The sequence below is a fragment of the Mycteria americana genome, chromosome Z (genome assembly GCF_035582795.1).
Source record: "Mycteria americana isolate JAX WOST 10 ecotype Jacksonville Zoo and Gardens chromosome Z, USCA_MyAme_1.0, whole genome shotgun sequence".
Classification (NCBI taxonomy): Eukaryota; Metazoa; Chordata; class Aves; order Ciconiiformes; family Ciconiidae; genus Mycteria; species Mycteria americana.
The window spans coordinates 71989995-72003134 of NC_134396.1; the positions used below are offsets into that span (position 1 = coordinate 71989995).

General features: G+C 37.3%; 1 protein-coding gene across 1 annotated transcript in view; it reads left to right on the top strand.

Moving 5' to 3' along the window:
• Positions 1 to 13140, top strand: part of MSH3 (mutS homolog 3) — a 121911-nt gene that overhangs the window by 73521 nt on the left and 35250 nt on the right. Inside the window, exons 14-18 of the mRNA XM_075526557.1 lie at positions 1197 to 1384; positions 4916 to 5084; positions 8539 to 8603; positions 9891 to 10007; positions 11920 to 12027. Of these exons, the coding sequence (XP_075382672.1) occupies positions 1197 to 1384; positions 4916 to 5084; positions 8539 to 8603; positions 9891 to 10007; positions 11920 to 12027 (647 nt within the window). The remainder of the gene's footprint in view (positions 1 to 1196; positions 1385 to 4915; positions 5085 to 8538; positions 8604 to 9890; positions 10008 to 11919; positions 12028 to 13140) is intronic.

Below are 13140 nucleotides of genomic sequence, written 5' to 3' on the forward strand. Positions count from 1 at the left end.
TTAAGTGTCTCATAGGGGCCAGGTTTCCGTTTGGTATGCAAATATGGTGTGGCACAAATGCAGACTTACTTCTGTGAAGACCATGTCAGAATCGGTATTACCTAATTTATAGGTGGGGCATGAGTACCTTAAGTAACTGAGAGTTGAATGGGACAACTGAGTGGGGGGGGCTTAGGAGTGTGGCAGGAGGTGTATTGTTTTGTTAGAGTTGTTAACTGCTTGCAAAATCCTGACCCTGACCGCTAATTCTTCAAAATGAGCTAAAGGTAGCAAAGTGTGCTGATGCTGAAGAGCGTCTAGAATCTAACAGCAAAATATTTGAGCCACATCAGAAGTAATATTAATGGTTAAAAAAGAAAGAGAGAAGAGTTTCCCTTTTACAAGTCACTGCTTTTGCTGAGAAACTGCTTTAAGGGAACCAATATGCTCCTACTCTGTGGATATCATGAAGCAAGCTCTGAAAGCACTGTGTGCTACTGTGTCCAATCTAGGAGAGTCCCTTTTGATGATATCCTGGCTAGCTGCCTGAACGAGATAGAAAAATCTCGTTCATAACTCTGTAGAGAGCAAAGGATGAAAGACAAAGACCGGGTTAGTGTATTCTTTGTCTTCTCATCACATAGACCTGGGAGTAACCAGCCAGAGGCTGAAGCTAGCAGTAGCTACAAGCACTTTAAGCAGTGACTGCTGGTTTTCTCTTTCTGTGGGTTTTTTCTTTTCTTTTCTTTCCATTTCCTTCCCTTGTTCTTGTTCTTGTTCCTCTCCCTCTCTGTGCCTGACTTTGTCTTTCCAAACCCTCTCTTGCCAAAGCAGCAGCCTGGGGATTCAGGTAACAACACAGAGATGCACAAGCCCATATGGACAAGTTGTGGTATTCATCAAATTACTCAACCTGCTTTTTTGCTGTTTTCACGTTATTAGCGCATTTTTCTGCTATTCGTCTACTGTATGTATGTTACACATCTCCGTCCAGCAACAGGAATAATAGAGATTAGCTCTCAACTGATTCCTAATGACAATGGTTAAAACAATTAGTTTGGTTTATTAACTTTGTGAATATGATAAGATTATGCAGTTGTGTTACAGTCCATACATTCTAACTGTATTTTGTCTCATTTTCAAAAAGCAGAAAAACCTGTAGGATTTAATGGAAATTTAATACATTGTAATGATTTATACATTACTTCTCTTCTCAGTGCTCAACCCAAGAGTTTTTCTTGATAGTCAGCACCCTGTCTCGTCTGGACTTGGAAATTCAAGCTCTTGTTCCAGTCATACAGTCTCATGTGAAAACTCCTCTACTACAAAATGCAGTGTTGGAAATCCCAGAACTTCTCTCCCCAGTAAAACATTATTTAAAAATCCTTAATGAAGAAGCAGCCAAGTAAGTAGAGAAAATAGATGAATCTTCTGTGCCTCATAGGCTTTCTGACTAAATTTATTCAGTTATGCAAACGCTGCATCTTGTTTTAATACACCTTAGTTTTATATTTTTCGTTTTATATTTATGTATGTACAGGTTGCTTATAGTTAAATCAGAGGTTGTTGTTTTCTATGGCTTATATTCTTTTTTTAAAGTTAAACTAGGCAAGCAAGTATTTTGCCTAGTGGGTGTCTGCTTAAGGCTGAATAATTTTTTGAAAGTTTTTCAGCTGTTTTGGGGAATGAATTTAGAGCAAAATATGTTTTGCTCATGTTAATTTGTTTAACAACTTTTTAATTATTTTTTTAAATAGAGAAGCTATGCCTTTTGAAGAGAGACTTGACCTTTAGCAGAGTGGCTGCTCTGCTGTCAGGAGTATGCCTTTTACTCTTTTGGGGAAAATTCATCAAAGCTTAGAGCACAACCCCCCCCCTTTTTAAAAAATCTCTTTACGTGTTCACTAATGACACAAAATATGAAGTTTAATAGCTCTGAAGATTCCGTGTAGCCTGTGTGATTTATACGCCCTCAGAACATGAACAGGGGTTAGTGCCCTGTTCGTGGGCTCCTTCTAGAGGATGACTAAGCGAGCACCTACCTCAGGCTCTGGGTGTGATCAGGCTTTTTCCTGCAATTGCCTTCCTGCAGTCTGGGAGAGGTAAGCTGAAAGTATGGAAATTGTCTGCCCTTTTTTGTCTTAATCATGTCCTTCATTGGTCCATGAAAAAAAATGGTAGACAAAGGAAGAAGATGCTAAATTGGAATGAATATGCATTATAACAGACAGTATCTTTAAATATTTTGTTGTGTACTGTTTCTTCTGAAGAACTGCTGCCTCCATTGTTACCCCTAGATCCTAGTTTTAAACACATGAAGAAGGCAGGAGGCTTAAGATGCAGAATAGTAAAGCAAGAACATCAGTTCAGTAAGGGAGGGATGTGTAAAAACCTCTTGGGACAGGATTTAGGAGGAATACCTTGTGGCCAGTAAAAGTCACTGTCTTTCAGAAAAAAGGCAGCATAAAATCTTCTAAAAAAGTTTCTCTCATAGTGCTAGGCACAGAGGCAGTCTGTCTGGCTTGCGCAGCCAAGCTTTCTGAGCACTTGACTTGGCAGGTTTTTGGTCTCCTTTCAGTGTAGTTTTTGTTTACACAACATGTTGAGAGGACATTCTGAACAGAAAATTAGTATCATCCAGCTTTATATCCAGATCATCCTAAACTTCCCTGCTATGAGCAAGTTTCATTTAACTTTGAACATTTCCTCATGTGTAATATTATGAGATATAATTGACTGTGATATACCTACAGATTCCTTGATGAAAGACATGGTATACAGTTTAATGTGTAGTTATATTGGGGCAGCATAGTCTTGATCTTTTAAAACAGACTAAAAATAAACATCCAATTTATTTATAAAATCTTTTCTCTTTCTCCAGCTGAGATGTAAAATTAAAGAAATTTAAGAGTGAAAGCCTAGAACTACTTTATTTGCTTCTGAATTAGAGGCAGATGCAAGGTGTATAAATTTAGAAGTTGAGAAGGGTAGAAATATTTGCTATGCCCATTGGACAGGTGGGATTATGAGATTCCTACTGATGCATGGTATCCAATTATAGTTGTGGCAGGTTACGACAAAACAGACTGTATCTTAATTATAGCAGATTTACTGTAGGTAGGTTTAAAATGTAGGGTTTTTCTGTCACTGTGTTGATGATGGCTAGAATAGTATACAAATGTAAGATACAATAGTATAAGTAGAAGATACCATCATTGATCTGCAGAATGCATATATATCATTTGCATTTATATAAGATTACTAAAATAACTTACCTTTTGGCCTTTATATATCTCAAAACTTGTGTGGCAATATTATTTGTACTCAAAAATCTTTCTGTCGTCGAAATCATGATGTCTACTCATATATATACATGCACACGCACACTTGCGCACACATATGTATACTGCTTCATGTGTTAATTTTATTATGTGGTGTGGTTAAAATCCTGTAGTGGTTTTCAAAAGTATCCCTCTGCTCTAGGAGAGTTCAAGATTTTGGGTCTTGTGGGTTTTTTTTAAAACTGTCAGCTTTTAAATTTTTGGTAGGCATCACATAGCAGTGACAGTCTTCACAGTCACCTGCTGGCTACTAGTGATCTTTTTTTCCTTGCATTCCTGTGGAAACAGGTCTAATTAGCACAAAACTGTTTCTAAAACTTAGTCTTGTATTTTAAAATGGCAACTTTACTGTTCACTTATGTAATAACTACGTCAATGTAATGCAAAATCAAAGCACAGCTTTGTGTTACCTGCCTGGTCATTGGCTCCAGTTGTAGTTTCATTCTCAGGCAAAGGGGTAGCAGAGTAAGTAGAATATTAGACTTTTTATTACTTCCATGTTTTATTACTTTCAATTTGGTAATTACTTGCTCTCCAAATATTAGATTTCAGGGTAATTATGTAATTAACTGGTACACTTTTGTATTTGCTCTAAAATACAAATGTATATTCCAATTAACTTAGGGATGACTGCACTACTTTTTATTGTTTGCCTGATACTTATTAGGATAAGTTAAATTTTTGTTATTTTTTATGACAACCATATTTTTAATAGCTTGTTCAGCTTCCCAATTTTAAACATTTGAATGGCATTGTCTGTTTCAGGTTTCAATCCTGAGCTGAGATAGTGCAGCCAAAACAATTCTGTCATTTTCTGACACTGAGACTAGAAAAGAGCATTGTTTTGCATGTATTAAAAAATGCTGTGGTTAATCTTTTCTTGAGAAAAGGAGGAAGCTACTCTGAGAAACTTCTGATGACATTTTGCTTTGATGAAGGTCTTGTGGAAGGGATTTTCCTTTGTAATCCTCATGAAAATCTGCCCAAATTTGGCCAAATTCTAAATATGTAAAAAAATCTGTGTTCATGTTATGCAGAAATTATCTAGAGCTTTACATTTAATCATGATAAAGATGATGTCGGCACTTGGGATGTTCCAGGTTGAGGTATCAGTTGCATTGCAGAATTACGGATTGAGGCAGAAGGGAATGATCTTTCTTGTGCTTCCTTTTGCTGCTCTGCTCGACTGAGGGAGAACAAACAGAAAGCTGCAGGATGCACATTCAGAGACGACAGAAAAAACAAGTCAGCAGGGTTTGGTATAGAAGAACAAGCATGATGTGATAGAGTAGAAAGGAACAGGAACAGATTGGTTTTGAATATGTTGGGGTGGGGGGGGTGGGGCGGGGGCGGTATCTTGGTGTAGCCTCTTAGAGTCTGTATACAAAGTGCCTTTCTATTTCTGTAGTGTGTATGGCAGCTTTTGGGAAATGTGCTATACTACGACCAAGTAAGAGAAAAGCTGTGTTTAGAGGGGAATAAAACTAGTGTTGAAACAAATGAGAATAACAAATAAAAATATGGATGCAGCCAGTAGAATCTGGGAATGTATCTTTGGTTTTACTGTTACTTTACCTTATGCTTCTTATGGATAGGACTGGAGATAAAACCCAATTGTTCAAGGACCTTACAGACTTCCCAGTCATCAGAAAGAAAAAGGAGGAGATCCTGGATGTGCTTTCTAAAATCCAATTGCATCTGCGGGAAATTCGTAAACAGATTAAGAATCCTTCTGCAGAGTATGTTACAGTTTCTGGTCAAGAGGTAATATGGTATCTATTTTGTATGACTGTACCCTTGCTTGTCTAGAAAATAGCTTAAAAGTTAGGCTCAGCTAGAACTCTCTTCATGATAATTGAAGTCATTTGACTATAATCTTTTGTACAACTTTAAAGAAAAGTTTTGTGACAATGTCACTTTTTTATTTGTTAAGTCAACTATTTTAGTGATTTAAATAATAAAAACACATTAGTGCAGTTGAATTTGGTTACGCAATGCTTTGCTTTTCTGCATATGTAAAAACACTTGCATACTTCCAGGGTTAATTATGTGGCTATTAAGTGCTGAAATATTCTCAGAGAACCAGGAAGTACAGCATTTGATTAATTTGAAGAATGGTAAAATGATTTGTAAGTACTGATTAAGACTGTAATTTGAAAGATGGGATAGAAGAGGAACAGCATTAAAGAATGATAAATGTTATTTTACTTTTAATTCTTAGAAACAGTGGTTGCGGACTGGAACTTTTGTTTGCTAGATGCTGTGCAAGCGTGGGCAGGCCATGCTCCAGCGAGCTGAGAAGTTCAGTGCAAAAAAAAAGAGATGACAGATCCTGCCAGATTTGTGGGGGAACTGAAAGGAGCAGTGAGGTAGCACTGTTCAGCAGTGTCCTTTGGGAATTGAGAGTAGGAAGACTGGGGAAAACTCCACAGAAAACTGGGAAAATAAAGGAGTTAGGAAACTGAATGAGAGTTGGGAGTAAAAGAGATGAATCGGTGAGAACGGGGAGGGAAGGAGCTGGAAGCAGTCCCCTGTCACACTGAGGACCTAGGAAGCTGAGAAAGACCCAAGAGACACAGCAGGGACCAGACAGGCAATGCTGAAAGTGAGAGAGAATGTGAGAAGAGATGAATTAGAGCAGCATTTGGTTAAGACTTCAGGTGGGTATTTCTTTTGATGGTGAGGTTGAGAAGAGGAAACATGTGGCTTCAGAGTTGGGTGGGCTGTCAGCATGGATGCTGAAGTCTAAGAGGAAATGTGGAAGACTGCATTTGAGTATCGTGTGAGGAAGGGAAGAGCCAGAATTTGAAAGGTTTCTCTCAGAGAGGCTGGTTTAAGAGGTGGATGATGACATATGTGTGAAGGAAAGGAGAAGAGAAGAATTGATCAAACAGAGGAGAGCATCTGAGGAAGTAGTCAGATGTGAAGTGGACAGGAGAGTTTCAGAAACCACCAGTCACTACACACACGTTTAAGAGAGGAGGCCTTTGTAGCAGGGGGTGGCTCAGAAACCATTGCAGATGAAGAAATCTATCTTGGTAAATTCATGAAAAGAGCTGCAGAGGTTATGGATCTCTGTTAGTTAATTACATCTGGTTATGAGTGTTCCAGAGATATCAAAAGAAGCAGTAGAGGAAGGGTTAGAGAAGATGGTCAGTGAGGAAAGGAAATACACTAAAGGAATGAAGGCAATGGAAAGGGAATTGTATGGGAGGAGCAGAAGCATAGGCATAACAAGAGTCTCTTTTCATTGAGCTCTTTCTTCTTCAGGTCTGTATGGTATGTTGTTCTTACGTTGTTGTAGCACTCTGATAGATGTAGTATTCAAACACTTCTTCACAACAGACCTGGGCATAAGCAGGTTTATGGTTTGCTAGTTCTGGAAGAGAGAGAAGCTGCCAGGAAACTTTTTCTATGTATCTCCCCATTTGGAACATCTGTTCCGGGCGGGGGGGATATAAAACTATTTGTTCCTTTGTGTGTGCCCCCAAACCCATGATCATGAATACATGGTTAGATTTTCAGTCAGCCCATAGTTTATTAACTTAGATTTGTTAAGTTCCTGTTAGGGTTCTAATGAAGATCCAGTTGACACATACCTTTTCCAAAATATGAGGTTACACCCCTATCTATCTTATCTTTTGTTTCCAGACCTCTAATGTAATTTGTAGTGTGCACTAAACAGGACAGAAAGCTGCCCAGATAGCGATAGCATTGCTGTTCATTTCAGGCAGGATTTAGAGAGAAATTGCTACATTTGGCAAATGTTTGCTTCCTGCATGGCATAAGCAGTGCTTTGGGCCCAGTCTGTTTAATACTGCAATTATTTATCTAATAGGGCTAAGAATTAAAGGATGAAAAAGCAAATGTTTTTGGTGTTTTGAAGAAGATTGCAACCTCTCTCCTTGTTTCTTACTAGCCACACAAAAAACCCAGGCAATTGAACTGGCTGTGTTAATTTAGACTGTTGTGAGTTCAGTTAATCATCCAGCATAGACACAAATGTGGTATTATTTTCTATCTTCCTTTCATAAACACAGCATATTTAACTGGTTTGAGATGAGATTCAGAAAAAAACTGTAATACCAGCACATCAGCAACACCACTAGTGGCAGCAGCGGTTGGTTCATTTTCAAGTCTTTGCAGATCTCTGCTTCTACCCATTTTCAGTGGTTTTGTCTCGTGTATTATGCGGTTTCGGGGTTTCTACAGTACCAAGTATTTTCAAGGTGTCTTAAGTAAATTAAGAACTAATGCACTGTGTCCTTGCTGGAGTCTTGTGCTCATGTTAAGATTATTCTTGTTTGTACTTGAAGGTGATTGCTGGCTATTCTGTTGAGGTGTGGAAGGTTTTATCTAAATCATACTAACTGTAACGGAAAAGCTTTGTTGGATGAGAGTCTCGTGGTTTTCTGTAAAGGTGATCAGATTCTGGGTTAATCTAATCTCTGCTAGAAATTAATTTTCCAGCTGAATTCTTTTATTTGAGAATGCCTCAATTCTTTGACATCTAGGACCTCAGGCTGGTGTTATAAAGATAACCGACATGAATCATGTAAAATACTGCAATAAAAACATCATGTAAATGTCACTGCACTGAGCTTCTTGCCATTACTGCTGGTTTCCCCTGTTCCTTCCCTTTTTGACCCCAAGTTGATCCAAACTTGAAGCAAGGTACTGTAGATACAGTGATAACATTTGACATTTTGAGCTCTTGTCTGTGAAGTGTTGTAGTTAACTATGGCTCAGTATGAATCACTGATCCCTAGGCAGGAAGGCACATCTCACTGATAAGCAGTAGCCTCAGTACAGGTGGTATGTAGTGTAGACTCCATCTAAATGCTGAATTCTCTACAAGGCCTGGTCAGGATCACGTAAGCAAGACTGACTTACTAGCTTTAGTCTGGTTTTGGCTTGATAAGAGGGAGGTGAGGAGAGCGTGTTAATGGATGGAGGAATAGAAGGGCAGAGATGGGGCAGCAACATGGTAGGGCACAAGAACAGCTCACGATAGGAGTTACTCTTTTGGCAGAAAATGTGTACATCATAATCCTTACTTCTGGGGAAAAAAGAACATTAGCTTCTGGTCTGCTCAGTCTCTTCAGGCTGAATACGGTTTTCCTCTGATGCATGCAGATTTCTTGATATATGATGATTCTGGTTCTGTAGTCTTCCTAACTTCCTATGATGTGTAATATTACATTTCTGTTTATTTTAGTTTATGATAGAAGTCAAGAATTCCCATAAATCATCTGTGCCATCTGACTGGGTTATGGTTAGTAGGTATGTAAAATGTTTTTGAAGTTTGTTCTGTTTTAATATATAAGATAAAAATGTGGTATTTTGGTATTACAATTAATTACATATACATTCTCATTGCTTCATGTGTGTGTTTGTGTTTTTTTTTTTTTTTTTAAAAACTGAAAACCAACCAACCAAAATTGTTATGTTAATTTATTACCACAATAAGTTTTGCTTAAAAGCAAATAAAACCAAACTGAAAAACTGAAGTTCTTTGTTTTTACATGGTAGATCCTTAATGCACTATATTACTTGCTTCATCTTTCAAAGTACATGTATTGGTGTCAAAACTATGGTCTTGATTCAGTTGTTCCTGTAATTTGTAGATACAAATCTTTCATGAAATTTTGATTGTTCTTATTTTATTCAGAAAGGTAAAGGTAGCTGTGCAAATACCTGTGCATCTCAATAAACTTAGTGTATTTAGAATGTCATTTTACTAATTCATACAGACAAGCTTTGCTTGCTTTGGTACTTAGTGTTATGTAAGCATGATTTTAGATCGTTTTGGATACTTTTTCCAGTAGGTGAAACAGAGATGGACTGAATTATGTAGTTGGCTTTTTTCTTTTCAGTCATTTGTTTTATTATTTAAACAGGTTGAATAACTTAATGTGAGCACAGAGATCTCGCACCAGAAATAGGCATAATCAGGGTGAACTCTGAAGTGATGTTCTATTCACTTATGCAAGAATACAGTATTAAAAGTGCACAGGTTAGACAGAATTAAGATTATGAAGAACAAATTACAGTTAATCTGGATTTTGTAAAAGAATGCCTGGGAATGCCAAAGTGAGTCCTTAATGAAAATACATAAATAAATAGCAAGTGCCTGAAATGGAAACTAGTATCCATGCAAGACAGTCTGTATTTACTAAGTTTATTTCAGGCTTATCATGAGTTCTCCTCTTTAAAGTGAAATTTTTTCTTGGAGTTCACTGTATATGCAATCGGTCACAGAAAGTCATCCATTTGTGCAGCTGAACAGAATCTTGTGAAATTATAAACTTACTGATACATGCTACATTATGAAAAACATTTTAAAAGCCTTCTGAATGGGCGGTGGTGCAGTAATCGATCACTTTATTCACAATAAAAGATCATTGGAATCAATAGAGTTTGATACCACAATAAAAGAACATTTTTTTTTTTAATGTCCACTTTCAAGGCTCACAGAAAGTAAGAAAACTAGTACAATTTTGCATTTAGATGGTATAACTGATTGCTTAGTAACCTTGATTTCCTATTTGGCTTTTCTCTGTCTTCCAGCACAAAAGCTGTCAGCCGTTTCCACTCTCCTTTTATTATAGAAAATTACAGACATCTGAATCAGCTCCGGGAGCAGCTAGTCCTTGACTGCAGTGCTGAATGGCTAAATTTTTTAGAGTGAGTTTACAAAATAGTCAGTTTTTATCATTGAATTTTATTTTATTTTATTTTTGTTATAAGAACAGACAAAGAAAGATGTTTCTCTTAAAAAAAAAAAAACAACTGATAATTCAACTGTGGCCCACAACTTTAAAGATAGTCAATTAAAATATTTTTCTTCAATTTATAGCATTTGAAGGCAAGACCTTTGCAGACTGAGTCCTGAGACCAGCAATGATGTCTCTAGATTTTAAAATTCTGATGAAATTACACTATTAAATATACAAAAGTGGCTCTCAAAATTTGAAAACCAATGTCACAGCATTAAGAACCTGAAAGTATGACTGACTGTAAATGAGTGAAACTGAATCTGGTAGTTTTATTATTGAAGTACCATGTAAGTGAGATGAAAAAAGAATTTATTATACAAGCTAACCAAATTCACTTTTAATATTAATTGAAATAGAGTATGGCTCCACTTTTAAGTGTGCCATTACAAAAAAAACAAAAAAACCTTAAGTACAATTGCAGTGTTACTTACAGTTTTTGAGTTAGGAATGTTCAGGGTCTTTGGGCAGTTGCTTGGGTGAGTGTGATTCTCCATAGCCCTATATTTTGTATGCTAACCTTGTGACTGACTGTGAGTCCGTTTACTAGAAAGTAGTGGGAGGGTTATTGTCCCTCACAACTGGCATGGAAGATCTGTTTATCTCAGATCAGAGTTTTGAATGAAGTTATTTGACTATTTTGCTAAAGGATCTTTAAAATGGGAGTTTAAAAAATATTTCTCAAACTTCTGAAAACCTTTGATTTTTCAGGTGTCTGGTTATCAATTTTTTTTTTTTACTTCCATGGATTACAGACCCACTGAAATTGTTCCTCATGTCATGCAGTGATAATCGTCTCACTTTCAATTGTGCATTTTTCCACACTGCAAAAACTTAAGAAGTTCCTTCTGAAGTTGTGTCACTGGACATAACTGATGTCAAGGTTTGCCTCTTAGTAGGAACCCAGCAATTCTGTAAATTTGGTAGAAGCTAGAAAAACATTCCAATTCACTCTTCTCCAGATGTGTTGCCTTTGCGATACTATAAAAATAGTTATGTTAAATAATTTTTGGTCACTATATTAGCCATGTAAGTTTGAGCAGACCTATTTTAACCTTTCTTCATTTAGATCTGCTTTTTGTGTTCACTTTGCTGTTTTCAATAGTGTTGTATGGTAGTAGCATACAGCAAGGAAAGACCTATGTGTAGGAAAGTGCTCTTCCCTACCCCTCCATTTATTTATTTATTAAATTTTGCTCCCCTACTGGTTTTATATTCCGTGTTGTATCTTTGAGACTAGGAGAGGAAAAAAAGAAATTCTTGAGGACTGAGAATGAACTCTACTGAAAACTGTGTTCTCCTGGTAACGTTATTGTACTGGGGGAAGCAATACCATAAATGGAAAATGAATTCTTGAATTTTCTGTTGTAGATATGATATTTTATTGAAATTGTAGACAACTCCTGTGTTCAGGCACTTTTAGTTTATTTTTTTTTTACCGTAACTTCTGGTTGAAGTAAATTGGCAGTTGGGATTCGGTTGCCACTGTGATAAACAGTGGCATTTTTATAGACCTCGTTTAGGCAGCAGGGATCAACTGCAGATTCTTTATATACTATCTAATGAATTTCATTTTCCCTGCTTTTTTGTGCTTAAAAAGAATTCACTGTTACAATGGGAGCATGAAGTCCGTCTTGATTAAGATTGTGTCCTCATATTGTAAGTTAATACACTGCTGGGAGATTTGAATTCAGAGTAATTTTAAGACCATAGGAGTCCTGTGAGAAGCATGCATGGGGTATATTTTGACAGGACATTTGTATCTTATGAAATTATTTTTTTCTCTTTTCTTCCTCCTGTTATTTTTCCCTGTTTTGGTATAGCCATTTTAGTGAACATTATCACCCTGTGTCTAAAGCGATTGGTCACCTAGCAACTATCGACTGTCTGTTCTCATTGGCCCAGGTGGCTAAACAAGGAGACTACTGCAGGTAATCAATTTTTAATTTTTCTTTAGGATTTTATAGGGAACTATAAGAGAATATTTTTTAAAAATTGATTTTAATATGTGTACTATGATAACATGCATTATTAAAACTGTTTACAGTAGTTTCAACTTAATCTGATTTTGCAAAGCAACACTTCTGGGCTTAATGCAAATCTGCAAACATTGCAGTTCAAATTTGACATCTTATGTTTGTCTGTCTATTGTTTGACCTGAGTCTAGTAGATGATGACTCACATATATATATATATATATATATATATATACATATACATGGACTTCTCATTTCCATGAGAAGTCCAACAGATATATATATATATACATGGACTTCTCATGGAAATTTTTTTTCTCATATTTTTCTTTTTCTCAGCAAGGTCTGAATTTATAATGTCTTTCTAATACCTAAGATTCTAAGGTGTATGAGGTATGTTTCAAAGATGTATTTCAGGTAAATAATAGGTAAATATTAGTTCTGGCTTCCAGAGCAGTGATGATGCCTCACCTAGGATCACCTGTTAGATCGGATGAGCTGTGCACCTCCCTCTACCCAAGACCCACACATGCACACTGGGCACCACAGCCTGGGACTCTGGTGGTGCCGAGGCTGTCCCCCCTGCTCTCTGCAGAGGGGATACATGAACCCTCAAGTCCTGCTTCGCCAGAGTTTGGTCCAGAGCTGGCTCTTGAACGTGTACACCCTGCAACTCAGGTCTTCCTCCCCTTCACGAGCCCACATCTCTTGCACCCACACAGAGACAGTCAGATTCACTGGGGTGCCTTCTTCCATACTGTGAGTTCTCTGTCCCCAGAGGCACTGGGCTCTCACTAAGCCACTGCTTCAGCTTGCTGAGTGCTGTCCTAGAGGCCAGCACCTGCTGTTTCTGAGGTTTACTGAAGACACCCCTGCAAGGGCTGTTGGTTTCTAGTCCTCAGCCATTCCCTCTGCCAGACAGTCAATGTACTCTCTTTTGAAAAGTGCTGTGTGTAACTTTTTAAATGTTGTCATTGTGGGGCTGCACTGCGAGTGCTCAGTCAGTTGCTTAGGAATAACCATATGAATTGTGCTGCAAGTGTGTAGACAATTGCTTAAGAGTAACCA